This window comes from Sardina pilchardus, chromosome 21 (genome assembly GCF_963854185.1).
Source record: "Sardina pilchardus chromosome 21, fSarPil1.1, whole genome shotgun sequence".
Lineage (NCBI taxonomy): Eukaryota > Metazoa > Chordata > Actinopteri > Clupeiformes > Clupeidae > Sardina > Sardina pilchardus.
In genome coordinates, this window is record NC_085014.1 from 14860542 (window position 1) to 14881828 (window position 21287).

General features: G+C 47.0%; 1 protein-coding gene across 3 annotated transcripts in view; it reads right to left on the reverse strand.

Annotated features, from left to right (window-relative positions):
• The window catches only part of pls3 (plastin 3 (T isoform)), a 37553-nt gene extending 17054 nt beyond the window's left edge, over positions 1-20499 (reverse strand). For 2 of the 3 annotated variants that reach the window (XM_062524574.1, XM_062524572.1), the window contains exons 1-4: positions 20395-20499; positions 7813-7920; positions 4176-4339; positions 290-419 (exon numbers count right to left, since the gene is read on the reverse strand). In XM_062524574.1, the coding sequence (XP_062380558.1) occupies positions 290-419; positions 4176-4339; positions 7813-7873 (355 nt within the window). In that variant the 5' untranslated portion in view covers positions 7874-7920; positions 20395-20499. Of the gene's footprint in view, positions 1-289; positions 420-4175; positions 4340-7812; positions 7921-11057; positions 11240-20394 lie in introns of those variants that run through there. The other variant, XM_062524573.1, reaches the window with a different exon arrangement.
• Positions 20500-21287: the final 788 nt, after the last annotated feature.

The window sequence follows — 21287 nt, forward strand, 5'->3', positions numbered from 1 at the left end:
GATTACTGACAGGGGGTGATAGCCTGTGTGTGTGTGTGGGTATGTGAGGGAGAGATAGAGATGGTTTGGTTAGTGTGTGTGTGTGTGTGTGTGTGTGTGTGTGTGTGTGTGTGTGTGTGTGTGTGTGTGTGTGTGCGTGCAAGAGAGAGGATTTGGTTAGTTGGTGTGTGTATGTTTATGTGTTTGTGAGACAGACAGACAGAAAGAGAGAGAGAAAGACAGAATGAGTGTGTGTGTGTGTGTGTGTGTGTGTGTGTGTGTGTGCGCACGTGTGTATGTGTCCTCTTACCCGAGAAGGAGTGCTGTGTGCCCTCGCTGGACAGCTCTGACGTGCCCCCGATGGCCAGGATGCCCTCCTTTCTGTTGATGGCCTTGCGGAAGCTCTTGGCGATGTCGCTGCTCTTCAGCTCCTGGAAGATCTGGGGGAGGAAGATGAGGAAGATCAGCACAGGGGTTAGAGAGCACGGCTGCAGCCTGTTCTCTAAAATACACTACTTCCCCAGTGACCCGGACATGGCCTCAACAGTGTTCCACTATACACACACACAGAAAGATAACAAACACAGACACACAACAAGACAGGCACATACACTAACACACATACTAAATACATATGCATTCACAAACACATTCAGTATACAGTCCCCCCCACACACACACACACACACACACACGCAGCTGTGCGTAGCCCCATTGGTCATGCCCTGGCCAGTACAGTGGGCCCCCTCTCTGTCTGCTGTCCAACTGGGCCTGACTGGGACTTTAAGCCATCGACTCCCTCCTCAACCAGCTGCTGAGTAATCCCCCTGCACTGACCTCTTACTCACACACACACACACACACACACACACACACACACACACACGGAGAAAGATGCATATACGCATACACACACACAGAAATACTGCTGCTGCTGTCGACACAGGTCACAGGCCCTACCCTTGGAGTTTCTGCATTCCCAGGGAAGGTGTGTATGTGAGTGTGTGAGTGTGTGTGTGTGCTTGAGTGTGAATAGTAGTGCATGTGTCAGAAGGGGAGTGTTTGTGTGTGCATGTGCTTGTAAGCGTGTTTGAGTCCGGGACAGGGTGAGCCAGAGTGTTTTTGAGGGTAAACTTACAGGCATTTGTGTGTGTGTGTGTGTGTGTGTGTGTGTGTGTGTGTGTGTGTGTGTGTGCCCAAACTGATCCCATGGGTTTGTGGACAGGGCTGGTCTGTGCTGAGCTGTTCGAGGGGGAATGTGAAGCTCAGCTACCACTCAACAGTTCATCTGTCTGCTGACCAGACACACAGCCATGACTCACCACACACACACACACACACACACACACACACACACACACACACACACACAGCAAATGATCTGGCTGTTTTCCTGTACCTGCATTAAGTTCAAATTCTACTGAACTAACACCACCTCTGCAAACACTAGTGTCTATGTGTCCACTTGTGTTTTGTTCGTGCATGCGCGCATCAGAAAGCTCTGCTGATTCTCTGCAGGCTGCTTTCCTGCACAGGGACTAGTTCAACACAAAATTGTGTGTGTGTGTATGTGTGTGTGTGTGTGTGTGTGTGTTGGTGTGGACACACACAATATTGTGTTGAACACACACACACACACACACCCCTGTCTCTCTCTAAATTGCGTGGGTTGTTGTTTGGGTGTCCTGCGCCTGACCCTGGTCCTGGGTGGGATGCGGCGCAGGCTCATCCTCTCGCTCTGCTGTGGATCTTGGACTCGCCAAACAAACGGAGTGTTTCGCTTGATAACAAAAGATTGGCATGGTAGCTCAGCTCCACATTCACATCCAAAAGGGACCTCTGTGTGTGTGTGTGTGTGTGTGTGTGTGTGTGTATTCCCCCCCCCCCTCCTTCCCCAAACGGCTCCCCTCTTCATCAGTCTTCTACTACGGCGTAGTAAATCTGCTCTCCTCCGAGCCGTAAGAGAGAGAGAGAGAGAGAGAGAGAGAGAGAGAGAGAGAGAGAGAGAGAGAGAGAGAGAGAGAGAGAGAGAGAGAGAGAGAGAGAGAGAGAGAGAGAGAGAGAGAGAGAGAGAGAGAGAGAGAGAGAGAACCGTAGTGTTTGTACAGATGAAGCACATTATCTGTATTGTATAGTCTGTGGTGGGCTTGTGAGGCTGAGGAACAGTCCACAGAAGTAAACACACACACAGACACACACACAGAGACACACACACACAGACACACACACACAGACACAAGGCACTCAGACACACATATACAGGCAAAAAGACTGATACACACACACAGACACACACAATGAGACAAGGGCAGACAGACACACGTGCACACACACACACATAAGGACACATACACACACACACACACACACATACACACACACACACACACACACATACACACTCTGGTCTTCTGATCCTAAATCATTTATGGAATTCATTTAGGAAAATTGTGCAAGTTGCGCAGTCTGACCCACTTTCAATCATGAACATGAAAGAATGCGTCATGTGGAAGTGAATGCCAATATGCCCCACCTTCTCTAACCCCCCCCACACACACACACACACACCCCTCCTTTACATCCCCTCTCAGTCCATCATGTAACAGTCATGCATGTGAGCAAAAGGCAAACTGGTTCTCCCTCATAAACCTTCAAAAAGCACACAGACACGTGCATGCTAGAGTGTCCAGAAAGCTCTGCATTTAAACTGAGCATGACTGTGTGTGTGTGTGTGTGTGTGTGTGTGTGTGTGTGTGTGTGTGTGTGTATGTGTATCAGAGTATATCTCACTCTAAGTCAATGTAAAATTCCATGACTTTATCCCTGACAAAAAAACCCTGAATTTCCATGACCTACTATATAATGAATGATGCAATATACCGTCGCAATATTTCAGACCAGCTGTGTAGAGCTCAATAATATTTTACTATTTTAGAGGAGGACAATAAATATTCATTAAATAAACAAAGCTGGGCTAACCACAACTACCCAAGCAAGCTAATAAAGCTATACCCAAATTCTGCATGGATATGCACTACAGTTCAAAAAGTCACTAAGAAATGTCCTTGTTTTCATCGTTAATGTTGAAAATGACTGTTGCAGAAAGAAATGGCTGACCTTTAATGCAATATCTATGTAAGTATACAGATGTCCATTATCAGCAACCATTCATCCAACGTCCCAAAGGCACATTCAATTTACTAATCTTTATTGTACAAGTATATTTTAAACTGCTATAACTATTTTAAACTGCTATAACAAAATTCCCTGACATTCCATGACTGACCCAAAAAATGATAAAATTCCATGACTTTCCAGAAATTCCATGACCTGTGGGACTCCGATATACTGCATATATCTATTTAAGATGAACTTCAAGCCAAAACAACCTCATGCGTCTGTGTGTCTGTTTGTCAGTCTACCACATACTACAAGACGTGATGAGAACATTGAGCAACTCTTTTGGTTAACCTTGCAGCCAAAAGCCAACAAATGGCATACAGCAATGCAATATGCGGTCAAAGCCAAACGACCACTGATTGTGTAAAAGAGTGTTCAAACAACAACAACTTCATTTTTCATTCTCAATCCCTGTTGCCCAAAAAGTAGGCGTCTGGTGCAATACGACTACCTCTAAGGACAAGCAGAGGTCAACACAGCTACAGGTCTGCCAACCGAACAGCTTGTCTGCTGCTCCCAATTATTTAACTATCTCTGATCCTAGTGCCTCTACCATCGGCACACTAGACATCTCATGCATGCTGCTACAGTGGTGGAATCAGACGGCACAGTCACAAAATGTAAATTAACTTGCGATTTGTTTGTTTGTTTGTGTGTGTGCGTGTGTGTGTGTGTGTGTGTGTGTGTGTGTGTGAAGTGTGTGTGTGTGTGTGTGTGTGTGTAAGTGAAGTGTGTGTGTGTGTGTGTGTGTGTGTGTGTGTGTGTGTGTGTGTGTGTGTGTGAAGTGTGTGTGTGTGTGTGAAGTGTGTGTGTGTGTGTGTGTGTGTGTGTGAAGTGTGTGTGTGTGTGTGTGTGTGTGTAAGTGAAGTGTGTGTGTGTGTGTGTGTGTGTAAGTGAAGTGTGTGTGTGTGTGTGTGTGTGTGTGTGTGTGTGTGTGTGTGTGTGTGTGTGTGTGTGTGTGTGTGTGTGTGTGTGTAAGTGTGTGTGTGCATGACGCGTGGGTTGTGCCGACTCACCGAAAGGAACTCGTCAAAGCTGATCTTGTTGTCCTTGTCCTTGTCCCCATCGGCCATCAGCTTCTGGATGATCTCGCGCACCTTGTAGCCGGGCAGCGGGAGGTTGGCCTCCTTGAAGAGGTCGTGCAGCTCATAGTCACAGATGAAGCCGTTGCTGTTCAGGTCTGCGGTACACAGGGCACAAGCAAGTAAGTAAGTAAGTCATTTTGTTTTATATAGCGCATTTAACGTGCACAGAGTGCAACCCAAAGCGCTTTGCACAAGACAGAGACAGTGCCGAACGGAGTGGCGTCGTCGCCAGCGTACCCGTGACAAGAGGACATGAACAAACACATTAACACAATAACAAGATGACAAAAAGACAAAAATCAAATAAATAATAGAACAAACACAAGAGTAGCATCAGGTGAGGTCTCGGTCACAAAGCCAACGTCAGAACTCAACTTATTATGAGCCATAGGATTTTAGTAGGCGTTTAAAGCAACACTAAAGCATTTTTTTCCTATGTTGCATGTACACTATTTGTTTATCCAGCAAACAACGATGTCCACAGACAAGGTAGAGTATGTTGGATGATCTGATACTGAGGGTATGGTGAATTGTGACATCAAAGCAAGTCAAAGTTGTAGCTTCTTATGTTTCATTCCATCGAATCACAGATCCGCTACCCGATCTGGTAAACTTTCACAGTGTGGTTATAACCAATAAAGTGCCACGAAGCAAATGCAGAGGTGCTGTTCACCCTGTTGCAAGTTGATGAACCACTGAAATTATTTTGGAAACATTATTTCAAGGTACAAAAAACTCTAAGTGTTGCTTTAATCAGGGGGCCTTAACTGACAATGACCCTGGTCCAAGGACCACCATTCTAACTGAGGAGGAGAACGGACCATCTCTTCATACAAAATGGTAATGAATCAAACCGTAAGCAATGCCTTCACAGAGCACTGGTCGAAAATCCATGAGTTAAAGAATCATTCTTTCAGTTTGAGGATTTGAGCAGCTATTTCTGGATGGTGTCCAGTCCAGTTCTCAACACCACACGTGGAGCCAACGCCACACGACACAGACAACGCCCGTCTCTGGACATCACGACGCAACGTCTGTGTGTGTGGGAGGCTCATCATGATGCCCATGTTTGGTAGGACTTAATGGTTCAGTGGCTTACAGGATCTTTAGTCAAATCAGGCCTGCGGCTTTGCTTATGAAGTAGCTTGCTTCAGTATCATGCCTGTTTCCGTGCGAACACTTCAGCTCTAGTGTCAACATCTAGGACAAGGTTCACCAAAGAACCATCACCAGGAAGTGACATCACGACTGGGAGCTGGGAAACTGAACTGCAGCAAGCGGTCACCACTGATCAAAAAGATTTACTGTTCTACTGACAACCACCTTCAAGCTGCTCTCCTGAGTGAAGGACATGTGAACGGGCCATTGTGTATGTTTGAGCACAAATATGTGCATTCAAAACACACAGAATATAAAGATATGTGTAGTGAATGTGTCTGTATGTACTGTAAGAGTGCATGCATGCATATGTGTAGTGTGTGTTTGTGTGTGTGTGTGTGTGTGTGTGTGTGTGTGTGCATGCATGCATATATGTGTGTGTGTGTGTGTGTGTGTGCGTGTGTGAGAACAGGTGTTTTATTTTAAGAGCTGCGGGGTGTGTGTGCTTTATGGCATACTTCACATTGCTTCTCTCTGAGCAGCCACGGTGCTCAAGGCAACCCACAGCATAAGCGATCTGCTAAATATTTCACAACGCCATGCATGTGCGTCGCATCCATCAGCACTGTTAGGGAGGGTTAAAACACACACACACAGCCCCCCATCTCAAGGATCCTGTGTGAGACACACTCGGGCTAAAAGCGTACCGAGAGAGAGAGAGAGAGAGTGCACTGCACGCTTATAGCATCTCAACATCAGGCTCAAATAAGCTCTGGGCTCCCCATCACCACGGTGATGAGGCATCACTCAGATGGTGATGATGTGGTAAGACTCTCTCTCTGCGACCGTGTAACAAGCAGGAAATGAGCTTGTGCTGGAAGAGCGTATTGGGTTAGCGCTAATGCAGATGTATTGATTGTCAAATGAGAGCTCATGTTCTGAGCTGCATTTTGATCCACAGCCCTCTATAAGTTCATAGCAATACTGGCCAAGAAGCACAGCAGACCAGATCAGATGCATTTTTTTTAAAGTATATTTCTTGGGCTTTTTATATCTTTAATCATACAGAACGGTAGAGAACGTCGGGAAGTGAGCGGAAGAGAGAGTTGGGTGGGATCCGGAAAGGACCACTGGGCGGGAATCGAACCTGGGTTGCCGAGATACTGCGCAGCCAGTTGTGTCACAACTGGAGCCGACCAGATGCATCTGGAGCAGACCAGAGGCATGACTAGTGCCAAAGGAACATCTAAAAGCTCAAAATTGGAGGCGAAGTAATTACTACTGATTTTTTAGAGCTCATTCTAGGTGACGAGCATGAAGCATAGAGATAGATAGATAGATAGATAGATAGATAAATAGATACTTTATTGATCCCCAAGGGGAAATTCAAGAGGTTATCAGGTAAGTAGCAGTAGCTCAACGGCACATGGTGGCTTCACCAGCCGCTTCACCACTGCACAGCACCCTCCCTGAAAACGGTGGTGTGGAATGAACAAACCTGGTGAGTAACCGCTCCATCACCCTGAGCTGGAGGGCCTGCAGAGCAAACTCCACACTCACAAAGCAGGAATGAGCTGCAGTCTTACAAAGTAAGCATGTTTTGTGATGAGTGTCACGCACTGTTGTGCGTTGTGGTGAATAACGGAGAGCATCCTAGCTCAAACGCTCTCTGAACTCTGCTCTCAGCTACGGCCTGCTGCTCGCAAACTGCCTCTGGATGCCTTTGCGAGAATCTCGGCCTTGGCTAGCAATTTGAAAACTCCTCAGCCATGAGGTGCAACTAAGGAATGACAACATCGTCTGCGACTGTGCCGAATCAAAGATCCCTGATTACCGCTCCGCTTCGACCCTCACTTCTGGCTGAATCCACCTAGAAGTGAGGCGCCACGAGACTTCTACTGAGCGAAAACCGTTGAGGAGAAACAGTGACAAAAGAGCGAACTGATAAGACTGTAACAGTCCTAGAGGGCCTCCTGAGTCGATATTAGGACGGAGCCGCTGGGAGCCAGAGAAGCAACCCCCGACTCTTGTGCAGCACGGCCCAGGGAGTGGGCTCTCAGTTCAGCCGCCAGCGTGCAGGAGAAAAGAGAACATTCTTGGGCCATGACTTGCACCGTTTCATAGGAAGATGGGGGAGGCGAGAGGGGGAGAGGAGAGGAAAGAGAAAAAGAGAGAGAAAAAGAAAGAAAGGAAGAAAGAGGTGAGATGAGGGAAGGGGAAGAGAGGAGAGGAAAGAGCTTGAAAAAAAGAGGGCAGCACAGAGAGAGAAATAGAGAAGGAGAGGAGAGAGATGGAGGGAGAGAGAGGAAGAATAAAAAGAGTAGGGAAGAGTAAAAGAGGAAAGGAAGGAGGAGAGGGGCGAGGGGAGAAGACAGAGTGGCTCTTGTGAAGCTGCCAGATGAACAGATGACAAGACCTGGACCAGACCAGACCAGACCACACCAGACTACACCCGGGCAGGACAACTTACCCACTTTGGCGAAGGCCTCCCGCAACTCCTCCAGCTCGTCTTTGGAAATCTTTCCTGCCATGTCCCCCTAGTCAACCTGCACCACTCAGTCCAACAATCTCCCTTGTTCTGCAGGAGAGAGAGGGGGGAGAGAGAGGGAGGGAGTGTGAGAGAGAGAGAGAGATGAATAAAGGTTCCATTCAGTAACACCACGTCACTTTCCAAAAAAACTCAAGTTTTTTTTTTTCTTCCCTGAAAAAAGAAAAACTTTATTGACGATTTTGTACCCTGTGCTCCTTCAGTGGGCAGGAAAGCGGGCAGTGTGTGTGTGTGTGTGTGTGTGTCTGGCAACAGGGCAGCAGTCACAGGACGCATTACCGTGTGCAGCATTTGCATTTGCATTCGCATGCAAACATTCATCAAGCGTGCCAAAGGCTCTCGCCTACAGTTCTCTCTGGCATCAGGCGCTGCAATAGACAGGACTCCAGTCTAGTTGACTGATCAAAAAAGCCTGATTCAGGTAAGATAAGATAATTTACAAATAAAAGAAAATGCCCTGAGATGCAAAACTGACTATAAGTACGGCTCTGTCCTGAACTCTCAAAACTGAAAACAATTGAATGATTTTCGCAGCCCTGAAATGCCAGTGGGAGTTTTAAAGGAGGACATCTGCTTCAGTAGAGGAACTGCATGGCTGAAGTGTGATTCACAGGGCAGAAGAACAATATCTAGCCTAGATCCTGAGGCAAGTTGAACAACATCTAGCCTAGATCCTGAGGCACAAGAGAGGAGTTTCCAGCTACATTTAGTCGCTGTCCTGCACGTCTGCTAAACAGAAAGGAGTTCTGATTCATTTTTCCAGATTACTGTCTGTGTGGAACCTTGTTTTCAGACAGCAGACTCTCAGAGTGTGTGTGTGTGTGTGTGTGTGCGCGTGCGTGCGTGCGTGCGTGTGTGCGTGCGTGCATGCACATGTGTGTGTGTGTGTGTGTGTGTGTCCGCATCTGTCTGTCTGCCACATGAGGCCTTGGGCTGAAGCCTTCCCAGTCTGGCAGCTGGTTGTGTTTGAACTGTGGAGGGCCTATTGACAGATAGAACTGTTTTTACCAGCAGCACCCACCCGGCCCTGAAACCCTCAGCGCCTCAGAACGCCGGGCCAAGATGGCCGAACACTGTTTCCATACCGACATCCCAGAACCGACAGCCCAGCTGAAGGCAAACAACACACTCCCGGGCCTGTCACGCAAGTTCACCTATTAAAATTAATGACTGAGGGAGCACAGCGCACAGCACACAGCCTATTTAAAGCCATATACGCCTTGCTTTTAGAGTTTGCTTGATGCTAGGCTAGGCTAGGCTACTACAACATGTCTATGTGCTTCCATTTCTTTTCAGTGAGATTTGCCTCAGGCTCTTCCTTTAGCGCAGGCTAGGCTAATGCTGAGGGACAGAGGATAGACCTTGAACAGTGGAGCTGTGGTTTTACAGGGAAGAGGATGTGTAGCCTCCAGTCTCATTCTGTGGGGGCTTATACTGAAGGTGACAGCGGACATACGCAAGGATCCACTCACACGCACGCACACACACACACACACACATGCATTCATTCACTGCAGTGAAGTACGTAGCCAAGCCATCCCACAACACACTTCCTGTTAACTCTTACCTGCCTACCTGCAGTCAAAAGCACTACACTGATCCTGCACCCACCCTTCACACACACATACATACAAGTACAACCACCCCTCTCTCTCTCTCTCTCACACACACACACACACTTTTCCAGAGGACAAGAAGGAAATACAGATGACCAATAAAAACATAGAGTGAAATAAAAAATAGACAGAGAGACCAGAGAGCAGATAGTGAGAGAGGGAGGGAGAGACAGAGAGAGAGCAAGAGAGCGAGAGAGAGAGCAAGAGAGACAGAGAGAGGAAGAGAGGAAGAGAGGAAGAGCAAGAGCAGAGAGAGGCAGAGATGAAAAGCAGACAGAGAAAAGAGCCATTGAATAAACTGTTATGTCAACAACAGAGCCAGTCATTCTTTCTGCCCACTCTCTGGCAATTGCAGAGAAAAAAGCCCCGAGAAACTGGAGATGAGAGAATGTGCAAACTCACACCGGTCAGCAAAAGCAACAGTAGCTCAGTCAATAAGGGCATGTTAGTGAAACATCCCCAATGATGTTTACAGTGGCACCGTAAGTGCACACACAAACACTAAACACACTTCACCATTTTCAGTGCACCTCGACACTTTAACTCAGGGTTTAAGTTAAGATAAAGTTTCAGCTCCTCATCCAACTCTGCAACAACAAAAAAAGCCATATGGACTGAGAGGGAGAGAGAGAGAGAGAAGAAAAATGAGAGGGAGGGAAAGAAAGAGAGAAAAAGAGAGTAAAAGTAGAGGGAGAGAGAAGAAGGGAAAGGGCCCCACCCAATGGGCTGTTCAGCGTCACCTCCCTCAACTCATTCCCTTCCTCCCTCTCTCACTCCCTCTCTCCCTCCCTCCCTTACCTACAAAGAGGCTGGATGACACACACACACACACACAACCCATCCCCAGACACCAGGAAGGATCACACATACACACACACACACACTCATGAAGTCACTGCTACTTGCTCACTTGGGTGTGGATGAGTAGTATAATCATTCAGAGCCAAACCCAACCAACCTGTGACATTCCCCAAGAATGTCTACGTCCACAGTGTACTCTACAAAAGCAAACCTCGTAATCACCATTAACATCACACACAGTGACACACACACACACACACACACTCCCTGGGCAGAGTCACCAAGGATGCAATCACCGGCAGTGCTTCAGTAATGAGATGAGACAAACACAAACAAAACACACCTCCCTCCTGGGACACACACACACACACACACACACACACCTTGAGAAAGACAGAAGAAAGGACTGGGAAGGACTGGGCTATCTTTACATACATTCAGCAGCCTCGCCTTGATGGTCAGTTTGAAAAACACACACACACACACACACACACTCTGCACTGTCCCACACAAACCTGACAGACCAGCCACTATAAACACTAAACACTGACGACAATAAAAAAATTTAAAAAGCCAAGATTAAAGAAGCTGAACGAGGCTCCTAAAAGCCAGTCACAACGATACGGGAGAGAGAGAGAGAGCATGAAAGAGGAAGAGAGCGGAGAGAGGAAAGGAGAGAGGAGAAGAGGAAAAGAGGAGGAGAAGGGAGGGGAAAAAAGGAGCACAGCGGAGAGAGGAGAGTGTCCAGACCTGAGCAGTGCGCACGCGGGCTCCTCCTCAGCACAGCCGGACAGACACCAGCGCAGACGAGTGTGTGTGTGTGTGTGTGTGTGTGTGTGCAGAGGAGGACGATAGCACCGGCAGCAGCAGTGATGGCAGCAGCAGCAGCAGCAGTTCGCTCCACACCCTTCAAGGCTAATCTGGAGGGCCAGCATTCCTGTCTCGCTCACAAAGAGCGCCGGCAGCAAGTCACAACACACATCCTGCCAGGGCCGCGGAAAGGAGGGAGCAAAGCGAGGGAGGGAGGGAACGAGGGAGGGAGGAAGAGAGAGAGAAAGAGGCAGGGATAGACTACGGGATAGAGAGAAAGCGAGAGAGGGAGGCAGGGAATGAATACAGGACAGTTTAAGAGAGGGAGAGAGAGAGAGGGTGGGAGAGAAAGAGAGAGTGCTGTCTACAGTGTGTGAGCAGAGAAGGGAGGGAGAGGAGGACAGAGAGAGAAAAGAAAGAGTGAGAGAAATAGGCTGCAGACAGAGACCATGTGCGTCTGCCTTTTTACTGGCAGCTGCCCCTCGGACAGATGGGGATGCAGACACGCCTAAGCACACACACACACGCACACACGCACGCACACACACACACACAGGATACGCTGTGGGTTGTTATATTTATTTAATATAGCCTGCATTCAACTCACTTAAGCTGTGGAAGGAGAGGGGGCATCCAAAGCAATAAGCCACTGATTGAACCCAACCAGGAATGCCCGGGATTTGTCTACACTCATACCATCCAACACCATTAGCAACTCCATTACAACTGTAAATGAACAATCCCCCCCCCCCAAAAAATAAAATGCACACAGGAAATTCCAAAACAACTACACACATTCACTCGTGGTCTGTGCGTGTGTGTGTGTGCCCCAGACTGTCTTTAGCTTAACCTCTGGTCCTGTCAGACTCCACACGTTCACAGATCAAATCAGCGAACAATACAACCCACTATTGTGAGCATTTGAATGCGTACTTCCCCCCTACTTCTTTCCTTCAAAACAACAACAAAAAAAAAACGGGAAAAGAAAGTCGTGAATACTCCTCAGTGGCTACTTCACTTCATGCATTCCTTAGCTGCAGAGTCATTGGTGGACATGCCATGTGTTTTATCCATGCAGCATCAGACAGGGAACACAGACATTGGTGGTGAGGTTCCCCCTTTACACTGTAAAAGTGCCTTGAAAAAAAGCACTATATAAATGTAATGTGTTGTTGTTGTTGTTGTTGTTGATGTCGATGTTGATGTTGATCTAGTTCGGAAAGAGCCATAAACCCGCACAGAACAGAGCCACGGTCTCTCTCCTATCAAACTCTGTTTCAGTTATGAAGCAAACATGATAGTAGAATTGGCTACATGCTTTATCATATCAACCAATCGCAGACTTGTGACTGTGCATGCATGGATGTCTGTGTGTGTGTGTGTGTGTGAGAGAGTGTGTGTGTGTGTATTTATAACATTCCTCAACACAGGTGGATTGTTACATCACCTCACAAATAAGACTGGCCAAAAAGGGGAAAAAAACAAGATGACCTTCGTCCCAGCAGTAAACAGTGATTCAGTGCCCAAAAAAGTAGCCACAATAAACTGACCACACACACACACACACACACACACACACACACACTACAGAGCTGAGGCTGGACCTGAAGGACAGGTCAAGCAAGGGACGCAAGTAGGTGACTTTCAATCTCTTTCGATCTACGGTGGCCCTGAAGAGCCAAACACTATCGGCTCCATCAAAACTCACAATACACACACACGCACACACACAAACACACACACACACACACACACATCTATTCACAGATCAGCAGAAGGACAAGGTGGTGACTTCCGTCTCCTAACAGTGCCTAGGAGAACACAACAATGATCTGAATGACTGGCAGATACTGTATGAAGGAGTAGCCTCGTAGTGTTTGCAGGCTAAACTCTCGATAGTGGTTGAGTGTGCAATGTGAGTGACAGCAATTTAGGAAGACAGGCCCTTTCAGTAAAGTAAATGCCAGAGAATTTAAGACACGCAGTTGACTTTTGGAAATAGGACACAAAAAGCCCAAGAGAGTGTCCTTTCGGGAAGGATTTAGACTTTGGAGCGCCGCAATTGAAACTGACTGGGTTTCCAAACAAATGCAGAAAGAAAAAAAGAAAAATGGGCCTCTTGTCGAGATGTGAACATTCCTCCAGTCTCTGGTTACAACACAAAACAACAGATCACCTGTTAAACGAGTCCTGTCTTGAATATCAGGAAGAGGGGGTTGCGGCTGGCTGGGGAGGGGATTTAACATGCTGGTTCAGACCAATGGAAAAAAACCTGATTGCAAAACTCGAATGACCCACAGTGCAGGTAGGTGGCAGTTTTAAGAGTGGAAGACATCTAACAGATGGAGAGGCATTTTTTATCTGCACATTATCTCCAGATAATTGATGCCATAACCTTCAGCGGAGGAGCTGAAGGCTCAGGTAATCAGAAAGAATTCAAGGCCAATCAAAAAGAGGCTGCTTACTGGACTTATGCTTCAATGAAGCATATAGTAATTTTCTGTGTAGCAGCATTGTGCATAAGCCGCAGAAGAGTGTTTTATGCAAGTTAAGAGAAACAAAACCATATTAACTGCCCCTGTGTATTAACTTCATAGCTAAAGACCTTTAGCAAAATCAATGTATGGGCCTCGGCAAATAGTTGGGAAATACGGTAGATCCCCTTTCTCCTGTTTCCTCTATGAAGCTTCGGGGCATTTGAGTGACAGTGGCACAATGACCGTAGCAACACAGCAGTTAAAGCTCTGCACAGAGCCACAGACACATGGCGCGACAGGTGTTAACTTTCTCCATGGTCGTAAACCCAAACTCGACCGGCCAGTTCCCCTGAAACGCTGCAGCTCTAGGCGGCTAAGGTTGCCATACTTCAAAAGACAAAGGCAAGGGAGAAGGAAACTGACAAAGAGACAGAGTGTCGGATAAGAGAGAGAGAGAGAGAGAGAGAGAGAGAGAGAAAGAAAGGGGGGATGAGAGTCACTCTTTTCTTCCTAAGCCCATAAATATTTAAGGTAGACATGCCACTGATTAGGCAGCTCCAGAAGAATGCCGTTTGAAGTGCACAGCGTGTGTCTGTGGTAAATGCACTTGGCTTAACTCTACTGTAGTTGACCACGCCGGGGCCCTTGTGCTACTGACCTAAATGCCCTAAAATAAACAAAAACACCTAGACTCCAGGTTCACTTGAGGGAACAGATGTTCTTACAACACTGTGCTGTGGGTGTTTCTTCTTCTGTGTGTTTTGGTCATAAGCTACAGAGATAGCTACATTTCCCTCGGAATCAATAAAGTATCTATCGATCTATCTATCCATCAATCTATCAATCTATCAATCTATCCAAATTAACTCAATGGAGTTGACTCCCACACTCACAACAAACTCGCTGTCTTGCTCAGTCTTACGTCTCAACTAGCGCTCCTCACTCTCTCACACGCACACACACACGCACACACACACACACACACACACACAGCTCTCTCTAACCTCACATGATCCCGCTGCCATCCCACAGACCTACTGGGCCTCACCCGGCGGCCTGACAGCACCCAGAGGAATACAGCACAGACTGGCCTCCATCACACTCACACACAAAGCCTGCTTGTTGCTACAGATGCCAGGATAAGAAGGGTTTGAGGTATTCTGCAGCACAGAGAGACAGAGTGAGTGAGTGAGTGAGAGAGCGAGAGAGAGAGAAAGAAAGAATGAAAGAAAGAAAGCAAGAAAGAAAGGGAGAGAAGTAGAGAGAGAGAGAAGTAGAGAGAGAGAGAAGTAGAGAGAGAGAAGTAGAGAGAGAGAGAGAGAGAGAGAGAGAGAGAGAGAGAGAGAGTGAGTGTGTGTGTGTGTGTGTGTGTGTGTGTGTGTGTCTAAAATGCGAATGAGACTACAAACAGGGTTGAAGTGCGGGGGGAAACCCTACCACCCAGGCCCCTGCCATTCGCTCTGGGACACAGCCGATCAACACGCCACATGAAAGGTGTTCTGGATTACAGCTCTCCGAGCCCCACGACGCAATTACAGGTTCCAGAGGGCCCATGGAGCACTGATCCAACAGTCAAGCTGTTTACGATCCCACTCACACAGACAACTCACTCACATGCTAACGCACGCTAATGTTTACAGTCAATCTTCATGCCCTTTTAGACTTATCTTAATACGAGCCTCGTTCATCATAACAAGATGGATTGCAACAGCCCCACGAGTCAGAGAGTAATGATAAGGAAACGTACGCTCAAAAACATTGGTGCGCAGAGGGTAAAAGTGCAGGAAATTTGGCGTAGAAAACACTACAAAGCAAACAAATCCAAAGTTGCTTTTTAAAAACGTTTTAAATGGTCAACGTGATAGACTAAAAAACGGCCACCAAAGAAGAGAACCAAAGCTGGGAACGAGATGTGCACCCTCGGCTTCCGCTCATACCACATTGCCCCGGGCCGGCACCCTGATGCATCACTGAAGGCATCCCACACGCGCAAACACACACACACACACACACACACACGCGGCAGCTGGCAGTCTCCAACACGAAGACAATGCGCAGAATGCCAGGCCCGTTCCAGTGACTGACAGCAGGTGAGTCCACTTCACTTCGACGTCTTCACGGATCGTGGCCCCCAAAGGCACAAGCCTCACAGGGGCGTTGCCTAAAATGTTTCTGGAAGAAAAGAAGAAAAAAAAAGGAAAAAAACAGGACAGGCAAGGCAAGCGTGGATTACATAAGATGAGGAGGATGCCTGGAATACCTTCGCCATTGTGCTGCGGCGGTGGCTTACACAGGTGGAGCAGCGGACCAGCCTCTCGGCCTCCTGACCAGAGCGGTCACTCCTGCACTAGTCCAGTACACCATCCTTATGTAGTGCAAAGCTAAAGGCGAAAGACTCCTCAGAGTGTGTGTGTGTGTGTGTGTGTGTGTGTGTGTGTGTGTGAGAGAGTGTGTGTGTGTGTGAGTGTGTGTGTTTTCCTCTTAAAGGAAGCTTCCACAAGCTTCTGGGCTTTCTGAGGCAAATCCCTCTGCGCAGGAGGGGATAGCAAAACAAAAACGCCGACCTCTGTTCGGCGCGGGACGATAAAGAAACGTCTCCGACAGTACGTCAGCGGATTGAATGTTGAGGCGAAGGAAAAGAAAAGAAAAGAAGAGGGGGAAAAAAGTAAAAGCATCAGAGGGAGGAAACCATTTGGCAACCTGAGGAGAAAGGCAGACAGTCCCCGGAGCTCTTCCAGTGTTAACTTAGACACCAACAAATGGGAGCAGAGAGGAGCAGAACCTTGAAAATTAAAATAAACAACTAAAAAAAAATGAACATGGCAAAAAAATAACCGCATAGGCTCTGGAGTTTTCTTTTCGGCGCATTCTTTATGCGGCTTTCCTTGCCAGCTGCACAAACACGTAGTACGGCTGGTTTTGGGGGCGACTGCAGGGATAATCACTTTCACATCCGACCGACAGCCGACTCAGGACTGGGGGCGTGGAGGAGGAGTAGGATGGGGGGGGGGGGGGGGGGTTGCAGGACGAGCAGATGAGAGTGAGGAGGAAGCATGACGATCAGCTGTTCCCCCAGGTTAGCCACACCATTCCCGCTCTCCCAGATGAGTCAACGTATCTATTTAAACAGCAAAACAACAAGCCCTTACAAAAAAAAAAAAAAGAAAACCCTCACTGGGGTTTGTGTTTCCCAAAACCATAGTCGTTAACCTGTCAGCAACTTAGTTGGTCGGCAATGGGAAATTGCCTTGCGACCAACAAAGTTGCTAACTTAGTTATTAGGACCTATGGTTGCTTAGTATGTGAAAAGTCACATCCTGGGCGAGAATGAACTCCGGGCCGCTCGCTCGCCCTCCGGAGGCTCCTTCCTGATGAAACAGGGGTGCTGACATGAAAGATGGCCTTGTTTTTTAGAGACATGGAAAACAGAGAGCGCTGCTCTTTAACGGTTGTTCTGAACTGAAGCTGGAGATGGCTGTGTGTGTGTGTGTGTGTGTGTGTGTGTGTTACCCCTCCCAGGCAGCAGTGTCTGCTTGGTGAGTAATGCTGGTAATATCTCCTGGGCTTTTAACAAGGGGAAAATGTGGGAAACGCTACCGGCTCACACCAGTGCACAGTCACACATAGTATACACACACACACACACGATGTACTGTACATGGCCATTCAGGAAGAACAAACACACACAGTGTACACACACACACAAGCCCAAGATCTACTTCACATGGCGATTCAGGAAGAACAAACACACATACAAAGACACAAACAGACACACACACTTCCCTAAAAACACAGTGTGGGCTTAATTAATGATAATGGCCGCACCACAAACTACACTCCTGCTCCATGCAACACAACATGCAGTAAATCCAATGCACAAACAGAGGTAGCTTATCCACTCCCGGGGCACACAGTTTAATGAGATGAATGGGGCTTAAGGCTCCTACAAACGGCTAATGCCAGCCCAAATCATAATCCCTACGCTTGCACTAATGCGTGAGGGTAATGGACCAGCCAAAACACTTCACAACACATGTCTAGATATTTCAAATCTGACCACAAAGAGGACTGCGGCCTGTCCATTAATGGAGTCAGAGAGACGCCAAAGTCGTCCGCAAAAAATAAATATACGGGCTAAATATAAAAACACATCACTGCACAGGATATCAGCCCAAGTAGATCACCGGTGGTGATGGGGGCAATGAGCCAATGTACAGGTCCTGGTAATCAACAGTCTAGTGTATCCTCCAATAAAGGAGGTAGAGGCAGTATATATTTCCAAGGCAGCTAAGTTTCACTGAAACAAGAGACGAGTGAAACCAGGCTTCTTACTCTGAGCTTTAAGAGGAGTACAGAATGCATTATTGGAGGGAGTAGTGTGTGTGTGTGTGTGTGTGTGTGTGTGTGTGTGTGTGTGGTCGGGGTGGGGGGTTAAATGCTGTAGCTTTTTATGTCAGCATAACCTAACCTCCCACTACTGGTGTGCATGAGCAGTGTTTCTGAAACCAATGTGCAAATTTAGGGCAAGGCTGCAGTGCGCCTCGAAACCACCACGCTTCCCAAACAATGCAGTGTGGGAGAAGCGTGTCATTTCCTCCTCGATCCTCGAACACTTCCATGGCTACAGCCAAGAACACACTCAAGGAATATGCAAGCAAAGACAGAGACAGAGAGACAGATAGAGAGAGAGAGAAAGAGAGAGAGAGAGAGAGAGAGAGAGAGAGAGAGAGAGAGAGAGAGGAAGAGAGAATGTATGGAACAGAAGGGACCGAGAGCAGAGAAGAAAAACAAAACTACGAGGCCTTGTGAAACCACAGCTATCCATGTTAAAGAAAGGAAAAAGAGAGAAAAATGAGAGGGGAGGAGGGGGGGATGACTTTTCGTCTACACGGTTCTGTTCGTCTAGGCCTACACAGCATCACACTTAACATGCAGAGCTGTGCGGACCACCGGCTGCCAGCAATTACAGCCCCAGCTCTCCCAAACCAATCAATCAGCCGGAGAGCATCAGAGGGGCGGGACCAGTATCGCGAGAAGAGCTGAACACGGGCGAGGAGACAAGCGACCACACCCCTGAACTGCCCTACCCTGGCAAGCGCACACACACACACACACACACAGACACACACACAAACAAACAAACACACTAAGGGTGAGCTATGGTATGGATAGAGACGTAGTTGATTCAGAAATTATGTTTTGTTTTTCTGCTGAAGAGCCTCGATGCATAATTCCTGACTCGAGAGAGAGACTTTTAAAAGAGTTCTCTTCCCCTTTTGTCACACAGCTGCCGTTGCTGGCAAAGCTGGAAAACCCAACCTCATAGCTACATTCCGATCTGCCCAAAGAATCCGACCGAAGGCATAGCCTTCTCCTTTTCAGGAACCATGGCTGCGCCTCCATTCTAGGGTGAAAACACACACACGGCTACTTCTGTGTGAGTGAGAATTAACAGTGGTGTCACAGACACCAACTCCAATAACCGTAGGCATTTTACTCCATAGCACAATATGCTGAATTCAATTAGAGGGAAAACCAGTGATATGTTAAGGAAATTACATGAAGCCAAGCCAAGCCTGTCATGCCTTGAAATCCATGCCAAAGTGATAAGCACTTTTGTCATGTTGAGAAAACGCCAGCTGTGACTTCCAGTCAATTTGCAACATTACAAAGAAACTCAACTGTATGGTGGCTTTCCATCCTAACATGGGACAAAATGTAACTATTTCAGCGGAAAAAAATAGGAGCGTTTCTTTCCTCTTTTTGACTAAAAAAGGGGTGGGCACGGCCAACTCATCCTCTCGTGGTTTCACGTGGGGCAAACACTTCCCTACGAGGTCATCAACAGACGATACGTCATCCCTTCAGTCTGCCAGTCACTGCGACCCTGCCGCACAGTCCAGGACTGCGAACGCACCCATACACAAAAAAATGGTAACGTCTGTCTCTTTAACCTGCCAGCTCAAAACAGTTATCTGTTTGTCACCCCGCCAATGTAACACCCCCACTAAACACACATACATTCAACCCTTCGGTTGTTTGTAAGCGTTTTAAGACACGTGTTGGCCAGTTGCTTCTGTGTAATTTAGCAGTTGTCCTGGTGCAGCTGCATGAGACGACTGCGGTATCACATTACAAACTTGCATTTGTCCTGTCCCGCTGGCTAACGTGGTCTCAGTTACCTCTGGAAGAATCTGGTCGCAGCAGCAGGGATTTACATGAAATTGTGTTTCCAATTAATAAAACGATGCTGTACATCCATAGTGTACATCGCACAGACAGACAGCGTGGCACATTTTAGTAAACTATCCGGGTTATGATATACACTGGTGTCTGTTTTAACAATGAGACAGGCAAACAATGTCGACCTCTCAAAACTATGACTGGACCCTTTCAGACATACTAGATTACGTTATGTTAGCAATTAAACTAGGCTATGAACGCGCGATATAAAACCTTCATGGCATCATCATGAGAATATCACCGCAGATTATAAAAAATAACAAGCAGCTTCGACTATTTGAAATCCACTCAGTCATCGTTCACTAGATACCAGAGAATAACTCGTTGAACACATATAATTTGCCAACTTCAAAAGGCTCATCTTCCAGCGATTTGCTACCGAGCATCGCTGCTATGACAAAGCTACAAGCACAAGGTAGCTTCAGAAAATACAGGAGGGAACCTGGCGACTGAAATATACCAAAACTATCATACAACATCATCTCAGTATTTACAGCACACACGGCGAAACTAAAACCAATAACGTTATCAGCAAATAATGTAATTTCAAAACTTACTTCTTGGTCCCTCAGTGTGTGCTCTGCCCCGCTGGTGTCCCACACTTCTCTCTTCACATCCGAAACCCCTCCTCCTGGGCAAAACTGGAACTCAACTACTACCGCCCACATGTCTCCCTGGTAAAAAATGGCACAAAGGTGTCTTTAACATGATTGGTTGGTTGTCACTATATCACGGATTAGATGGACCGTCCAAAGGTTTTTTTTGTTTTTTTCCCCATGCTAATTCAGAGAGTTATAAGTGGGACATGATGATGCAGTCTTGTGACCTAATGTGAAGTAAACAAAAAAGAAAGAAAGATGACGTGTGAATGATCCACCCATGTTCAACCAAATCTTTCCAGAGACGTTGGAGATGTTTCCATAACATTGCAAAGTGGATATTAAAAATGTTTTTTTTTTTTTTTTTTTTTTAGAGTTTTGGTAAAAAAAAAAAAAAGGCACATGAAAGTAAACAATTAATCAAAAATGAAGAAATATGAGTGAGGTGAGTGACAGGAATATAGTGAAACCCTTTTTTGTGATTAGCAGTGAGCTGGAGACATGTAGGTTCATATGCTGATTTGCCATGAGGCATGAAGGCCATAAATCAGCAGTTATTGTCCCTCAGCCCCCCTCACACTAACCCCTGAGCAGACCACTACACCAGCCTACATGGGGCCTCTCCCTCTCTCGTTTTAATACATCAGCCTCCAAAGGATGGAAAAAAAAATACCCAAAGTTGTCCAAAAATAGCTTTTCTAGTCATTCCCCTAATATGCAGCGACAAACTGTTTCTTCCCGGCCCCTGTTCTGGGGCAGGCTTGTAATTAGGAGCTCTTATTTCCTTCGCCAGAGCCGGAGGAAATACCAAGGTGTGTGGGGAGACCGGGAGTGACCCGCGTGGCCGCGTC